The following is an 18454-nucleotide window of genomic DNA, read 5'->3' as shown; positions in this document are numbered from 1 at the left end:
ACTAAGTGGTACCTTACAAAATGGCACATTTTGTGATTCTTTAGTATCCATCTCCTTTATGTAGTAATTCCTAATTATTAAAACAATAACTGATGCATTTACATAAAGATTTTCTAATAAATATCTTGGCCTATGATACAAACTATTTGGCCAACATTTAGGTCTTGGACCTAAATGGACTCTTCTATGAATTATTCCTTGCTGTAAAATATTTTCCATAAACTTTGCAATTGGGAACAAATACCCAAACAACAGACAGCAGTACAGAAAGGTTATTCTTCCATTATAGATCTATAATATCTTCTCCAACCACACCTCTTACCTCTTTATTCTTATGCAAATAAGTCAAAGGGATTCTGGGAACAAATTCCCATTTGTTAGAAAATTCCCATTTACATGGGTTTATCCTATAGGCTAAAGCTCACCCACTGGGTTTTTAAAGCAAAATCCAGGATAATAGCTGATCAGATTCCCAACTACAGACCGGTTTCACCCTTCTTGGGGCTCATCAGTGTAGTGCAGGGTTTTCTGATCAGCTTAGGTAGAGCCAGGAGTGGGGATTCACGAACAAGTTAAAAGGGTTGAGGAGACCGCCTCATATGTATGCAAATAAGTCAGAGGGATTCTGGGAACAAATTTCTTAAGGCTCTTAGAAAATTCCCATTTACATGGGTTTATCCTATAGGCTAAGGCTTACCCACTGGGTTTTTAAAGCAAAAGCCAGGATAATAGCTGATCAGATTTCCATTCTTTAAACAGTGGCAGAAATCACTATAGAAAGAAAACAAGGTACAATGATGGTTCATTTGTAAAATAAAATATTTATTGCATTAGTTCCAGTGTTAAAACTAGAAATTATTAGCGTCGATTTACATTCTAGCCGGTGGGATGGCATTACGGGGAGATTAGTCGCCCGTGACAACGGAGATTTGTCTTGGCGCGACTAATCTCCCCATGTGTCATGGCCCTTATGTGGACAGAATCTGCAGTGGTATCAGGCGCGTGCTATGTGCATAGCACAGTCCCAACCCTCCTCCCTCTCCTCCAACTCCACCGCCATCGCACCTGATCCACTCCCAGAAATTGGTAGAAGTCACAAATTTGGTGATAAAATACCTTCGGTTCCACTAGCTTTAAACTTCCGCTTCTGGATCAAATTTAAGCGGACAGCATTTGCAGCAGTAGCAACAACATCTGATTGAACAGATGAGAAAAAACAATACTGTGCAGGCTAGAAAACAAAAACCAATGACTTTTATAGCAAAAATAGACTCCGTGTCTGTAAGTTTGCGGCGCACCGGAGGTTTCTTGCTAACATTCAGCTCGAAAGAAGCTTGCCGCTTTCCATTAAGCCAGCAGGTGTACAGTCCTTTGTCACTGAATTGTGCAAATTTAATGTGCAAATTGTTTCCGTGGTCGATAAACACGTTCATGTACTTGCGTATTCCAATCAGGAATTCGGTGCGGTACAGTCTCTCCTTATCTTTGTCCCAGGCTACTGCATCCTCTGGTTTTGATCCCGGACAAGTAATCGTCACTTTACCGCCCAAAGGAGAAACATGCTTCTGGGTGGGCAATTTGTGTATTGGAAGAAAACCAAATCGATTTTTCAAATACCCTGCCACATTGTTTGCAGCATTCACAACTTTTCCCAATATGCCTGTTCTGTTCTTGTCACAGGGAGCCTCACAGCTCCTGACAAATATCTCCGCTGTACGATTGGCAATCAGTGGCTTGAATCTTTCAGGGATAGCATCCGAGCCACATGAAACATCTGTATCTTTAACTTGGTAGCGTGGATTAATATACTTGCTATTGACATAGCACAGGCCGATTTTTGTTTGCTCTCCTCTAACTCCACATCGATCACATGGGGACCATTTCCCCAAACTGGTGTAGGCTTGAAATTCATCTGTTATAAAATCTGGAATGGGATTTTCCTCCTTGTCACTGAATATCACTCGTGCATCCGAGTTTTTCTGGATATCAAGTTCATAACCATAAAAGAACTCGCCTGTCTTTGAACCACAGATATAAATTCCAGAGTCATCAGGATGGGAACGGACAATCAGAAGGTCGTGGTCGACGACATCAAATCTTGCATACAAATCAGCTTCCCTCTTAGAGCTTGAATCGTCCACCATCACTTTATCCTGGCTGTCCTTTATTAATGTGACATCCTTGCTGTTAAGATGCCTTTTGTAAAACCATATCACTGCTGTGATTTTATCAGGCTTGCAGCGGCAAGGCAGCTCGACACTCATATCTTGCAAAAATGCAGTTTGCTCAAACATCAAGATACCAGGGCAATTCTGCTTGAGTGAGTCGGCCTTTTCATCGCTTTCTGAAGCAGTTGTTTTGAAAGTAATCCATATAAAAATAAAGATAATATAAAATAGTTTCATTTTAAAGGTGTAGTTTCTGAAACAAGAACAAAGCACAGTACATTATTGTAATGAAACTGAAAATGACAATGACATACCAATTCCCCCAACTGCCCCTGAATCTCAAGTAATACAGTTAAACACAATTTGATTGCCCTGTAAAATCCATCTATAAGCTATAATCATCTTCCACAGTACAGCCTTCGTAGTACAAATTATTATAACTAGAAAGGGAAGTTTGAGAACAAACTTCATGTTGGGTTTAAAAACATGAAGTCACTGAATGGGCTCCGCCCACTTTCTCTAACCTTGGGGCCACAGTTATATAGTAAAAACCACTGTGCAAAGTTTGGGGACCCTGGTTTTAATAGTGTCTGAATGGCAGCAACTTAAATTTCCCCACTGAAAGTCAACGACATCTGATTGGCGGTTGGTGGCTCCACCCCCTTTTTCTAACCTGGAACTCCAGTTACCCAGTGACTAACTCTGCGAAGTTTAGGGACACTCAGGGCCGGATTTAACTTCTGGGCGCCCCGAGGCCGCCCCCGCCCCCCCATGAGTGCGCATGCGCAATCGCGCAGCGCCCTCTCCCCCCGAGTGCACATGCGCAATCATGCTTCACCAATGTGCATGCGCATTCGCGCATTTAAACTCCCATACGGAGCAGTGGGGAGAGGTCCCGACTGCTCCGTATGGGAGCCAAATTTAAAAATTCTGTTGTGGCGGGGCGGCATGCCGCCCCTAAACTTGTGCCGCCCTAGGCCCGGGCCTTTGTGGCCTTTCCACAAATCCGGGCCTGGGGACACTGGGATTAATAGTTAAAGAATGGCAGCAATTAAATTTTAAACCAATAAAAGTCAATAGGTGAATTGTGATTGGTGGGTGTGCCCACTTTTTCTAACCTTGACTCGAAGTCACCCAGTGACAAACAGTGGACACCCTGGCATAAATAGTTTGAGAATTACAGCATTTTAAATTTAAACCAATAAAATTAAATGGATGAAATCTGATTGGCTGTTAGTGGCCCAACCTACTTTTCCTATTTTTGAACTGCAGTCCCCCAGTGACCAACTTTGCAAATTTTGGGGACTCAGGCATAAAAATTGTGAGGCTGACAGCATTTTACACTTCACCATTGAAAGTAAATAGGTGAAATGTTATTGGCTGTTGGTTGCTCCGCCCAATTTTTTCTAACTGAATGGCAAATACCCAGTGACTAACTCTGGAAACTTTAACAACCCTGGAATTAATATTTAAATAATGGCATCAGTTTAAATATAAACCAATGAAATCTAATGGGTGGAAATGGATTGGCTGTTGGTGGCTCCTCCCACTTGTTTGGGAACCCTGACATAAATAGTGTGAGCAAAGCAACATTTTAAATATAAACCAAAAAAATTCAATAGGTGAAGTCTGATTGGCTGTTGGTGGCTCCACCCACTTTTTAAAACCTAAAAATGCAGTTCCCTAGTGACCCTGGTGTTAATACTGTGAGAATGGCAGCAGGTTGAATTTCCCATTGAAAATCAATAGGTAAAATCTGATTGGCTGTTGTTGGCTCCACCCACTTTTTCTAACTCTGAACCGCAGTCACCTGGTTTGGAGACCTTAGTATTAATATTTAAAGAATGGCGCAGTTTAAATTTAAACATATGAAGTCTATAGGTGAAATCTAATTGGTTGTTGTTGGCCCTGCCCACTTTTCTAAACTTGGAACATAGTCACCTAGTGACAAACTGTGCAAAGTTTGGGGACTCTGACATTAAACATGTGAGAATGGCAGCAGTTAAAATTTCCCCACTGAAAACAATGAAAGAAATGTGATTGGCTTTTGGCAGCCCCGCCCACTTTTTCTAACCTTGAGTACAAAGTCATGCAGTGACTGACTGTGCAAAGTTTGCGAACTCTGGCATCAAACCAATAAAATTCAATAGGTGAAATCTGATTGGCTGTTGGTGGCCCCGCCCACTTTTTTTTCAAAACTAAAACTGTAATCCTCTAGTGACCGACTGTGAAAAGTTTGGGGACCCTGGTGTTAATACTGTGAGAATGGCAGCAGGTTGGATTTCCCTATTTAGAGTCAATAGGTAAAATCTGATTGGCTGTTGGTGGCTCCACCCACTTACAAAAATACAAAAAAACTTAAATGCGTAGTCAACCAGTGTCTGACTATGCAAAGTTTGGGAAGCCTGGCAACAAACCAATAAAAATCAATAGGTGAAATCTGATTGGTTGTTGGTGGCTCCACCCACTTTTCAAAACTAAAATTGCCGTCCCCTAGTGGCCAACTGTGAAAAGTTTGGGGACCCTGGTGTTAATACTGTGAGACTGGCAGCAGGTTGGATTTCCCCATTGAAAGTCAATAGGTAAACTCTGATTGGCTGTTGGTGGCTCCGCCCACTTTTTCTTACCTTGAACCACAGTTACCTGGTGCCTAACTCTGCAAAGTTTGGGGACCCCGGTGTTATTACTGTGAGAATGGCAGCAGGTTGGATTTCTGCCAAGTCAATAGGTAAAATCTGATTGGCTGTTCACAGCTCCGCCTACTTTTCGGCATCCAACAATCATCATATTTTCATTCAGCCTGACCCCATGATGGTGTGATTCAAGTTTGGGGAGTGTAGCCTCAAAGCTGTAAGTTTGGCAGCAGTTTCAATTTCCCCATAAAAGTCAATGGGTACAATATGATTGGCTGCTGGTGGCCCCTCCCACTTTGTGTTTTTTTTTTTTTTTTTTTTTAAAACTGAATGAGTAGTCACCCAGTGACTGACTGTGCAAAGTTTGGAAAATCTGGCATCAAACCAATAAAAATCAATAGGTGAAATTTTATTGGCTGTTGGTGGCTCTGCCCACTTTTCAATACTTAAACTGCAGTCCCCTAGTGACCAAGTGTAAAAAGTTTGGGGACCCCGGGGTTAATACTGTGAGAATGGCAGCAGGTTGGATTTCCACCAAGTCAATAGATAAAATCTGATTGGCAGTTCACAGCTCCGCCCACTTTTGGGCATCCAACAATCATTCTATTTTCATTCAGGCTGACCCCATGACTGTGTGATTCAAGTTTGGGGAGTGTGGCCTCAAAGCTGTAAGATTGGCAGCTGTTTCAATTTCTCCATTAAAGTCAATGATTAAAATTTGATTGGCTGTTGTTGGCCCCTCCCACATTGGGGTCATCCAACAAATGTTGCTGCTTCATTCGGGGTGACCCCGTGATTATGTGATTCAAGTTTGGGGGCTGTAGCTTCAAAGCTGTAAGAGTGGCAGCAGTTTGAAAATCTTCCCTGTCAAAGTCAATGGGAATATTGGGGGGTTCGGAGCGGCGCCACAAAAAGATGGGGGGCGGGATCGCTTAGAAAAGCACAAGCAACCTGCTCCGCTATAGGGCGAAGAAGTGTGGGGAGTTTGGGTATTGTACCCCTAAAACTGTAGGAGGAGTGGCGTTTAGAAAATGGGGGGCGCTAAGAAGAAGAAGAAGAAGAAGAAGAAGCGGAAGAATAAGCTCGAAGAACAGTATGTTGGGGTTTTCAACCCAACATAATAACATTAAACATGTTATTGACCCATAATGTCGAATTCATATATATTATTAATGTCTATAATTTACATTGTTAGAAAGGACTAAACAAGAAGGTTGATAGAAATCAATTGAGCTTTGGCTTATTAGCTATATATATATATATAGTGCAGGGGCATCACAAAGGATAATTTAAGACAGAATGCAAGGTAACAACCTTAAAAGGTAACTATCATGAAAACAAAAATATATCATAAACCTAATCTCATGGAAATAAGACAAGTTACTCTATGTTACCCCCCTCTCAGTAATCAGTTCCTCTATATGCAGCCACTGTGTCTTTTTTTAAGATAGTTAGCACAGACCAATAATATATTAGAAGCACCTTTCTGTCCAAAAACCCCTGACATGTAGCTGACAGACTGCTCACAGGAGGATAACGTACAGCAATTTAATTTTTTTAGTAACTGATCTTATTAATTAAGTTGGTAATTTCTATAAGATGACATGTAGCAGCCAGTTACATTCATTATTCAATATGTATGTTTGATATGTACATCCTCCAGTTCTACAGCACAGCTCAATATATTGGCACTTTTATAATATGTGTTGTAAGTTATTATTATTATTATTATTATTATTATTATTATTATATGAATAGATATAATTCTATAATTTCTATAACCTAAACTTACCTTGTTATTAGAAGGTGGTCTAAACAAGAGTGCTGTCAGATGACAACTAAGCTTATCTGTTAGTGAAACCCTTACACACAGTGCAGGGACCATGATGACATCACAATGTCGGTACCATGATGACATCACAATGAAAAACAAACCGAATGGAAGCTAACTACATTCAGCTTAGTGTTTGAACACTGAGTGAATACCCAAACTGTACACAACAAATACACAATATCTTATATCCAGTTTAACATCAGACCTACCATAAACATTTATATTAATTATTGTTATGAATTATTATTATAACTTGAAATGATATAAGGAATTTCTTTAACTTGAACTTACTTTGTTATTAGTAGGTAGATAATAGAAAGGTCTAAACAAAAGTGTTGTCAGCTTATCAGCTGAGCTTATCTGTTAGTGACAGCCTTACACACACAGTGCAGGCACCATGATGACATGACAGCTTAGTGTTTGAACATAGTTAAAAGTCAAACTATAGAAATACACATTATTTTGCAAATTATATACACATTATTAAGATGTATTATTATTATTATTATTATTATTATTATTATTATTATTAAATATACAAATACACATTATTTTACAGATTATATACACATTATTAAGATTTATTATTATTATTATTATTATTATTAAATATACAAATACACATTATTGTCTGTCCTATAGACCACCCATAGACAATAATAATAATAAAGGCCATAAATAGGGAGTTTTACTTAAAATTAAAAACTAGGTATTATACAAAACACGGCAGGCTTATTAAGAGATACTGTGATAGCAGAAGTCCCCATGGGTTATTGTAACTAATTTTTGTGCAGCACTTAGAGTAAAGGGATAGAAATAAAAGACCAGATGGTTAATATTAACTATTTTAATCTCCTAATATTTTACAGCAGAGGGAAACAATCCCTTAAACAGACATGCAATCTGTCAAAAAGATGTGAATTCTCCTGCAGTATTTAGTCACTGCCAAGTTCTTAAGGCCTTTTTGACAGCAATATATACAAAGACATTTTGTTGCCCCAGTAACGTCAGTCTAATAGATATAATGAATTTCTATATATTATGCTGCCCTATCACCCTCTCTGGGGCAGCCTATCCAGTTGTTTTACAGACAGTACAAATACATCATCAAGGCAAATGTGTGCACTGACCAAAGATGAATTAGAGCTCACTGTCCAATTATGAAACTGCAGGCCCACTAGGGAAATATAATTCAATATTCTGTAATATTCTTTGTTTTAGAAGCTAGTTTCCATAACACAGGTATAGGACCCATTATCCAGAATGCTCGGGACCAAGGGTATTCCGGATAAGGGGTCTTTCCGTAATTTGGATCTCCATACCTTAAGTCTAATAAAAAATCAATAAAACATCAATTAAACCCAATAGGATTGTTTGCATCCAATAAGGATTATTTATATCTTAGTTGGGATCAAGTACAGGTACTGTTTTATTATTACAGAGAAAAGGGAATCATTTAACCATTAAATAAACCCAATAGGGCTGTTCTGCCCCCAATAAGGGGTAATTATATCTTAGTTGGGATCAAGTACAGGTACCGTTTTATTATTACAGAGAAAAGGGAATCATTTAACCATTAAATAAACCCAATAGGGCTGTTCTGCCCCCAATAAGGGGTAATTATATCTTAGTTGGGATCAAGTACAGGTACTGTTTTATTATTACAGAGAAAAGGGAATCATTTAACCATTAAATAAACCCAATAGGGCTGTTCTGCCCCAATAAGGGGTAATTATATCTTAGTTGGGATCAAGTACAGGTACTGTTTTATTATTACTGAGAAAAGGGAATCAGTTTTAAAATTCTGAATTATTTGATTAAAATGGAGTCTATGGGAGACAGGCTTTCCGTAATTCGGAGCTTTCTGGATAACGGGTTTCCGCACTTCAGCTTATTCTTCCGCTTTTTCTTATTCTTAGCGCCCCCCATTTAATAACACTACTCCTCCTACAGTTTTAGGGGTACAACACCCAGATTCTACAAACTTCTTCGCCCTATAGCAGAGCAGGCTGCTTGTGCTTTTCTAAGCGTTCCGGCCCCCTGTCTTTTTGTGGCGCCGCTCTGAACCCCCCAATTTTTCCATTGACTTTGACAGGGAAGATTTTCAAACTGCTGCCACACTTACAGCTTTGAAGCTACATCCCCCAAACTTAAATAACATAATAATGGGGTCACCTCGAATGAAACAGCGACATTTGTTGGATGACCCAAAGTGGGCGGGGCCAACAACAGCCAATCAATTGACTTTAATGGGGAAATTGAAACTGCTGCCAATCTTACAGCTTTAAGGCTATACTCCGCAAACTTGAATCACACAGTCATGGGGTCAGCCTAAATGAAAATATGATGATTGTTGGATGCCCAAAAGTGGGTGGAGATATAAACAGCCAATCAGATTTTACCTTTTGACTTTCAGTGGAGGAAATCCAACCTGCTGCCATTCTCACAGTATTAACACCAGGTCCCCAAACTCTTCACAGTTGGTCACTAGGGGACTGCAGTTTTAGGTTTGAAAAGCTCCACCAACAGCCAATCAGATTTCACCTATTTAATTTTATTGGTTTAAGCCAGGATTCCCAAAATTTGCAATGTTTGTGACTGGGTGATTACATCTCATGTTTAGAAAAGTGGGCGGAGCCAACAACATCCAATCAGATTTCATCTATAGACTTTCATTGGTTTAAATTTAAACTGCTGCCATACTTTAATAATACTAAGATCCCCAAACTGTAGAGCCAGTCACCAGGTAACTGCGTTTCAAGGTTAGAAAAAATGGGCAGAGCCATCAACAGCCAATCAGATTTTACCTATTGACTTTCAATGGGGAAATTCAACCTACTGCCATTCTCACAGTATTATTACCAGAGTACCCAAACTCTTCACAGTCGGTCACTAGGGGACTGCATTTTTAGGTTTGAAAAAGTGGGTGGGGCCCCCAGCAGCCAATCAGATTTCGTTTATTGAATTTTTATTTCAATTTAAATTTAAAATGCTGCCATTCTTATACTATTTATGCCAGGGTTCCCAAACTTTGCACAGTCAGTCACTGGTTGACTATGTATTCAAGGTTAGAAAAAGTGTGCACAGCGACCAATCACATTTCTGTCATTGATTTCAGTGGGGAAATTTTAACTGCTACCATATCAAAAAATATCTCAAACTCAACACAAAATTCCAGTTTAAAAACATCACTCACTTATTCAAATACATATTAAAAGCATACAGAGCCCACAAGATGCCGCCTAACGCGTTTCGTACACATCCGGTACTCAGTCATAGGCAGTCCCTGTAGGTTCCAAGACACATTTTTAGGCACATGATTACACCACCCCTCGTTAAAACCATAATTAATTAAAGGGTAATACTACTACTACTCCCCTTCATACAGAACATTATACAAATACATAAACAGGGTTCCACAGCATTTAGACATTTATAAGCAAATGTACTAACAGGGCTCTGTATATTTTATAACATATCAAAGTTAATCAACGTTTAATAAAAACCTCCTCCATTAACTGCCTATAAGCCCCACTTTGCCCAACGCCAATACAGTCAGTTATTTCTGTAATATATCATCATATGAAAAGTTTAATGTAAAGCAATCATTTTAAATGATTTAAAGAACATTCCTAGACATAATTACATTTTGCATAATAGTACAGGTATGGGACATGTTATCCAGAATGCTCGGGACCAAGGGTATTCTGGATAAGGGGTCTTTCCGTAATTTGGATCTCCATATCTTTTAGTCTACTAAAAAACAATAAAACATTAATTAAACCCAATAGGACTGTTTTGCCTCCAATAAGGATTAATAATATCTTAGTTGGGATCAAGTACAGGTACTGTTTTATTATTACAGAGAAAAGGGAATCATTTAACCATTAAATAAACCCAATAGGGCTGTTCTGCCCCCAATAAGGGGTAATTATATCTTAGTTGGGATCAAGTACAGGTACTGTTTTATTATTACAGAGAAAAGGGAATCATTTAACCATTAAATAAACCCAATAGGGCTGTTCTACCCCAATAAGGGGTAATTATATCTTAGTTGGGATCAAGTACAGGTACTGTTTTATTATTATAGAGAAAAAGGAATCATTTAACCATTAAATAAACCCAATAGGGCTGTTCTACCCCAATAAGGGGTAATTATATCTTAGTTGGGATCAAGTACAGGTACTGTTTTATTATTATAGAGAAAAAGGAATCATTTAACCATTAAATAAACCCAATAGGACTGTTCTGCCCCCAATAAGGGGTAATTATATCTTAGTTGGGATCAAGTACAGGTACTGTTTTATTATTACAGAGAAAAGGGAATCATTTAACCATTAAATAAACCCAATAGGACTGTTCTGCCCCCAATAAGGGGTAATTATATCTTAGTTGGGATCAAGTACAGGTACTGTTTTATTATTACAGAGAAAAGGGAATCATTTAACCATTAAATAAACCCAATAGAATTGTTCTGCCCCAATAAGGGGTAATTATATCTTAGTTGGGATCAAGTACAGGTACTGTTTTATTATTACAGAGAAAAGGGAATCATTTAACCATTAAATAAACCCAATTGGGCTGTTCTGCCCCCAATAAGGGGTAATTATATCTTAGTTGGGATCAAGTACAGGTACTGTTTTATTATTACAGAGAAAAGGGAATCATTTAACCATTAAATAAACCCAATAGGGCTGTTCTGCCCCCAATAAGGGGTAATTATATCTTAGTTGGGATCAAGTACAGGTACTGTTTTATTATTACAGAGAAAAGGGAATCATTTAACCATTAAATAAACCCAATAGGCCTGTTCTGCCCCAATAAGGGGTAATTATATCTTAGTTGGGATCAAATACAGGTACTGTTTTATTATTACAGAGAAAAAGGAGATGCATTTTAAAAATCTGAATTATTTAATTAAAATGGAGTCTATGGGAGAAAGACATTCAGTAATTCGGAGCTTTCTGGATAACACGTTTCTGGGATAACAGATCCCATACCTGTATCATAAAATACCGCTGTTTGTTGTTATGGCCTCGCTATTCACTGTTCATAATAATATCAATAAACACCACCCCTCACTGTTATGACCTCATTACAATAATTTAATTACACAAAATATTAAGAACTCTTCTATATACAGTAAAAACTCATTGTTGAATCTCAAATAAAGCATGTAACATCAAACCAAAGATAAGCGCGTAAAATAATATGCATTTGAATAAAAATGTGATTTTTTTTAAACTGGAATTTTGAGTTGAGTTTGGGATATTTTTTGATATGGTGGCTTGATTTGCCCTTTAATCTGGGGGCTATATACCATTAACTCTGGTCCTTTTTGATTGGCCGCTTAGGACCATTATCTTTAATAAATCGTTATTCTCACACGTTAATCCCAGTGTCCCCAAACTTTTCACAGTTTGTCACTGGGGGACTAAGGTTAAAGGTTACAAAAAGTGGGTGGAGCCACCAACAGCCAATTTGTTTCCACCCATTACATTTCATTGATTGATTTATTTAAACTGGTGCCATTATTTAAGTATTAATTCCACGGTTGTTAAACTTTGCAAAGTTAGTCACTGGGTATTTGCGGTTCAAAATTAGAAAAATTGGGTGGAGACACCAACAACCAATCGTATTTCGCCTATTTACTTTCAATGGTGAAATATAAAATGCTGTCAGTCCCACAATTTTTATGCCTGAGTCCCCAAACTTTGCAGAGTTGGTCACTGGGGGACTGCAGTTCAAAAATAGGAAAAGTGGGTTGGGCTACTAACAGCCAATCAGATTTCATCCATTCAACCCGCTGCCATTCTCACAGTAATAACACCAGGGTCCCCAAACTTTGCAGAGTTAGGCACCCGGTAACTGTGGTTAGAAAAATTGGGCGGAGCCATCAGATTTTACCTATTGGCTTTCAATGGGGAAATACAACCTGCTGCCATTCTCACAGTATTATTACCAGGGTACCTAAACTCTTCACAGTTGGTCACTAGGGGACTGCATTTTTAAATTTGAAAAAGTGGGTGGAGCCACCAGCAGCCAATCAGATTTCACTTATTGAATTTTATTGGTTTGATGCTAGGGTTCCCAAACTTTGCACAGTCAGTCACTGGGTGACTACATATTCAAGGTTAGAAAAAGTGGGTGGACCGCCAAAAGCCAATCACATTTCTTTCATTGCTTTCAGTGGGGACATTTTAATTGCTTCGGGTTTCATCCATTGAATTTCATTAACTTAAATATAAAATGCTGTCATTCTCACACTATTTATGCCAGGGTGCCCAAACTTTGCAAGTTGTCAACTCAAGGTTAGAAAAAGTGGGAGGAGCCACTAATCACCTATTGACTTTTATTGGTTTAAATTTAAACTGCTGCCGTTCTATAACTATTACTCCTAAGGTCCCAAACTTTGCAGAGTTAGTCACTGGGTAACTGCAGTTCCAGGTTAGAAAAAGTGGGCGGACCCACCAACTGCCAACCAGATGTAACTCATTGACTTTCAGTGGGGTATTTATATTGCCATTTAGACACTATTAAAACCAGAGTCCACAAACTTTGGACAGTGGTTTTTCCTATATAACTGTGGTCCAAGTTTAAAAAACTCACATTTTTCAAACCAACATGAAGTTTGTTGTCAAACTTTCCTTTCTGGTTATACTTGCCTTCTGGTTTGCCCCCATAAACCTTGCTACATGAGATGACCATAGCATATATAATCCTTTTGGTCCTGCAATTCGGAAAGCTCCTTTAGTCAATTTCCTACCAACCTGAGGATCACAGAATCCTATTTTACCATGGAAAATAGTGATGTGTGGGCCAGCCTGACACATCACAACATGGGACGCATCCTAACACAGGACCCGCAGGTTTACCCGCGTGTCGGGCGAGTTTAGGCTCGCACAGTTACACCATCACTCCACCTCCAAGTGACAACCCCTTTGCTGGTATTGTTGCCAAAAAAAGGTAGTAACCCTAAGTGACAGATAAACCTAGTTTTTTGCTTTATAACCATAATAATAACCCATAAGTATAGCTTCTCAATAGCAAAGGCCTAACAAAAATGTGGAGCTCCTGTGTTATATGCTGGTACAAGTTCAGTATATACATGCAGAATTTCTACCCATATTGATTTTTAGGCTTTTGTTCTTCATTAAAATGGACCCTGAAAATTTGCTAACATACAGTATAGGTCACACTCTTTCTAAAGGATTTTTAGAATAATGGAGTCTTTCAATCACAAGAGACCTCTAGTGGACTAATTGAAGAATTACAAGATTAATCACACACTGCAAGTTTTTACTGTTTTATGACATCCACTTTGTGCCCTTTTCTACTTACTGGGTAGTGTATTTAATTGTGACAAATGTGTTATCTTATGCTTGAGAAATGTCCCAATGCCAACTGAAATCAACAATAACAAAGAGAACAAAGAGAATCCTGTTTTTGCATTTTAACTAACAGAGCGCCATTTCCTTCTTTCATAATGAAATAAAAATAAATATATTCATTATGTCTCATAAAAAAACCAATTGAATATATATTGGAAAGGTGTTGATAATTATACATTTTCCTATTATGTCAGTAGACGTAATGGATGTTTATAGCAGAACTAAAGATTAATAAAGAAGTGAGGTAGAAACACTGCACATTATGTTTTGTGGTTCTGTACCAGCCCAAGACAACCACAGCCCTTTAGAGTGTAGGTCTGGCTGTAGATCCCCAGAATTGCGTTACAATTACATGGCAGCTCAGAACGCAGGGTGCAATTTGCATCCAAATTTAATAATCAGCTCTGTAGTATCAGATTCTATGACAGATGAATCTCCTTTTCTGCTTGATGATTTGTGACAACCCCTAAGCTCAGCTTCTCAATAGCTGCCCAGAGCCCACAAAGCATGTGCAGTGCCACTCCTAACAAAATCCAAAATGGTGACCCCCTGTGCAGGATCTCTACTATTATATTCTGAACCTTTAGACCGGTGCAGTAAGTTCAGAATATAAAAGGCAGCATTTGTAGTGGGTTTATCTATCTTGGTCCCACTGCTGCCCCTGCAAAACCCCAAGAGCAGGATGACACTCAAGTAACAAAGCTGAACCTCCTTATCAAAAACCAGCAGCCGAATGTAATGTCTCTTAATCACCCTCTTTGACAAAATCATCCCCAAACTCCCAAAGCTCTTCTTTTTTATCTTTTTGAATTCATCCACAGCTTCCAGTCCTACAGCTATACTCATTACAGGCTCTTGCCATAAAACTGGCTCAATGTCCCTTAACTTACCTTCTCTAAATAGGGGGAAATTACAAATTTACCAATTAGGCTGGTTGCAGCCCTACATGTGCCACTTGTATGGAGTTAATATGGGCCTAAATTTGCACCCAATTTTGCACTGCGCTCAGTGTGCTGACTGTTATTAAGGCCAACTGCCTCCCAGTATATTATATTTCCCTCTTCTTTCAGTCCCATAACACTTTAGAGATAGGATTGGTGCTTGAAAAAGGATCAGCCCTCCAACCCCCCTGCACTACTCGGTGTTCTCAGCCAAGATATAGGGCTAGGGACAGCTAAAGGGGGGAGAATTCAATTTCGCTTTAAAAAAAATGGTAAATAGGTGTTCATTCACTTTTAATTCATAACAGAGAGGGAAGATAATAAGGAGTTAAAAAAAATCTTTCTACACCGCAGAACTTCAACAGGAGAGAGTTGCTGTAAACAATGTAGTGGGGACCTGAGCGAGTAACAAAGATTATTTGTGTTTCTATTGTTTGGTCTGTAGCAGCTGTAACGCACTGTTTAGATTCTCCTGGGAGTGGGTGAAATAAGGAGGGAGTCTCAGCTGCTCCCAGTTTTGCTCTGCCATAAAAGCACCTCCAGTATTTTTATTTGTGTGTTTTATTTGGCAGGAATGGGAGGGAGTGAATACGAGAGGCGCAGTCTCCTGCATTGCACCCCTAAGGTGCCTCCTCCTCGCCCCTGGAGAAAGCACAAGACTTTTCGCTTGTTGTGTATTCAGATTCTCACTTATTCCCCATCTCACTTCAGCTAACAATCCAGTGGTGAAAATGATACTGATTAGTTTATAGTTTGTTTTAGGAATCCATGTAAAACTGTGTATATCAAGATGGAGTTGCACTTCAAATAGTGGTGTTATTTTCCTATTAGAGGTTCTGATTTGACATATTAATAAGCACATTTCCTTTCAGTCATGTCAGGACTGAATAAATGACACTGCCGTTGTTGCTTTTCCTGTTAGGAAGTAGAAACTGGGGGTCATTGACTAAGTACAAGACATTGGTCCCACCCAGGGGCACTGCTGCAATGAGGCAAGTTGAGAAACTCGCCTCAGGCCGGCAGCACACCTACAGTTACCAGGGGCAGCAAAAAGCCACTCCCGGTAACTTTAAAAGCCAAATTTACAGAAATGTGTTTCTTCTAGTGCAGAGAATGCAATTGTGCTCTCTGCACTAGTTATGTGGCCCCCCTAGACCCCTTTCTGTGCTGTAAGGGTGAAGACACACGGGGCAATTAGTTTCAGCGAAGGCCATTGTACTCTATGTGCGATTAGTCGCCACAACTGGTTTAATTAAAAGTTGCGCCAACTAATCGCCCCGTGTGTCTTTGCCCTAAAGGTAAGTGCGGGGGGCTGAGGACCATGGCATTAGAAAAGCAGGCTTTAGGAAAGTGGCAGAATCACCAACATGTTCTTTGCACTCTGAGCACTGCAGTGTATTCATGAGGAGCAAGTAGATGCCTGTCCTACCCATTTCGTAACTTGAAAGTCATCACATCAGCAGACTAGGTTTTTCCAAGTTTTCCGCTGGCCCAATCCAACCCTGGATGAAAGAGTAGATAAAAGGCAAAGGCAATTAAGCAGAAGGAAGCTGAGTTGGGGAGAGCTTGGGGGTGATGAAATCTGCAGATTATCAGCAGGAAAAGCTTGGTGCTCTCTTATCTGGGGGGGTGATAAAAAAAACTTCAGACACAGCAGAGGTGGGCAGGGGCTATTCAGGGGCTCCTGGCTATATGTGTGCAAAATAGATCATCCTCATGATGGATTTAGGGATGGATAGGTCCTACAGTTGTCACATTAGTCGCTAAGAACCCAACACACAATAATTCCTTATGCTGCATAGTTAATTAGAAGATAATTAAGATACATGCTGCTGGTGTCTGTGCAGCCATGCTTTATCCACCATGTCTTATTAGTCATTCATGATGTGAATTCCATGTAGTGTCAGCAATGGTGTTGCATGGCTTACTTGTCCTACCCACCCAACCAGAAAGAGATCAATGATTTTATCTCATCAGTCACACTCAGATGTAAAAAGTGTTGGTGAGCCACACAAGCATGAAAAAAGTTTTTTGGGGATGCCAAATAAGGACTGTGATTGGCTATTTGGTAGCCCCATGTGTACTGCTGGCCTACAGGAGGCTCTGCTTGGAGTAAAACTGTGTGTCTGTGTTTACAAAACTTCCTCCAAGCCAGAAATGTAAAAATGGCCACCTGGGAGCAACATCAAAGGGGGTGGGAAGCAACATATTGCTTGTGAGCCACTGTCTAAGCCCATTGGCCACAATTGCATGACATGGTGGCAATTTACACCCAATACTTTTTCTATTGCCACATCCAAAACCAAGTTGTCTGTGTATGTATGCATGTATATCTATAGAGTGTGTATGCATATCTCTGTATGTAAATCTCATATGTATGTATATCTCTATCTATATAGCTCTAACAGTAGGGAGCTTGCGTTTTTTTTCCCCGCAACCACTTGCGCCTAAAACCGCCGTCATTAAAGAAATTTATATCAAAATGCTTTCTTTGCACTTCAGTATAGTTGCTCTCTGTGCTACTCAATCCTTCCCGCCTTCTCTACTGAATTGGGCACCTATTGACGCATGAGATCCTTGGAGATACCATCCCCTCCTGACCAGGCAGTAGATTCAGGGTTCCCCTTAGCGTCCTGTGCCAATAAGCACCGCACACTTGTGGTGAAAGAATAGGCTGCACGTCACTCATACCCAGAACACCAGAAATGATGCCAGGCAGACATAGTAAATATTTGGTGCAACTGTGCCTAATATGCAACAAATCGCACGCACAGTTGTGTCCTTTGTAACAAATTGGACACAACTGTGGTAGGCGCAGCATAACTGCATCAACAGCTGGGGGGGGCATTTAACATTCGTATTTTTTTTTTTTTTCCACAGTTCGTATCTTTTTGCACTAAAACTTTTATTTGTTGTGTAAACAAACACAAATGTTTTGTGATTTATTAAACATACAAAGCACAAAAACATCTAAATGGGAGCTGTCCTAGGCATATCACAACAATCTTCATATAATCTGTGTTTTTAAAAGTTTTGACAGTTCACAAAGATTTGTAGAAAAATGTACAAACCATGAAAAAGTTGCTTTTTTAATTCAGATCAAGGAAAGTGATGTGCCTTTATAGCTAAAAAAAAACCTATATATATATACATACCATATAATATATACAGTAGTCCATACTGCATACCCATGTGTATTATCAGCTGCTTTTATAGGGTGCAAAACCTTACTTAATACCTATAGTTAGCACTATACCTACCTTTGGAAATATTTAGTCCCTAGTTAAGGCTCATGTCATACAGACATCATCCTTGTAGCCCTTATTTAATCATTATCACTATAAGCACATGATAAATATAAATCAGTGCGTGTTTATTGAGGACTGGGGCATTTTTGCCCAACATGACCTCAATCACATCGCAGTGCATCCACGGTGCCTCTTCTCAGGTTTCTGTTAATGGAAGATCCCTGATTGCTGAACAGAGA

The 18454-nt window shown here is 39.3% G+C and overlaps 1 protein-coding gene across 1 annotated transcript in view; it reads right to left on the bottom strand.

Moving 5' to 3' along the window:
- Nucleotides 1-805: 805 nt before the first annotated feature.
- The window catches only part of LOC100489518 (Ig-like V-type domain-containing protein FAM187A), an 80960-nt gene continuing 63311 nt past the window's right edge, over nucleotides 806-18454 (bottom strand). The window contains exon 2 of the mRNA XM_002935551.5: nucleotides 806-2421. Within this exon, the coding sequence (XP_002935597.3) occupies nucleotides 1134-2405 (1272 nt within the window). The 5' untranslated portion in view covers nucleotides 2406-2421 and the 3' untranslated portion in view covers nucleotides 806-1133. The remainder of the gene's footprint in view (nucleotides 2422-18454) is intronic.

This window comes from Xenopus tropicalis, chromosome 10 (genome assembly GCF_000004195.4).
Source record: "Xenopus tropicalis strain Nigerian chromosome 10, UCB_Xtro_10.0, whole genome shotgun sequence".
Taxonomy (NCBI): Eukaryota; Metazoa; Chordata; class Amphibia; order Anura; family Pipidae; genus Xenopus; species Xenopus tropicalis.
Note: the sequence above shows the minus strand (reverse complement) of the source record. Positions and strands in the feature narration are given on the sequence as shown.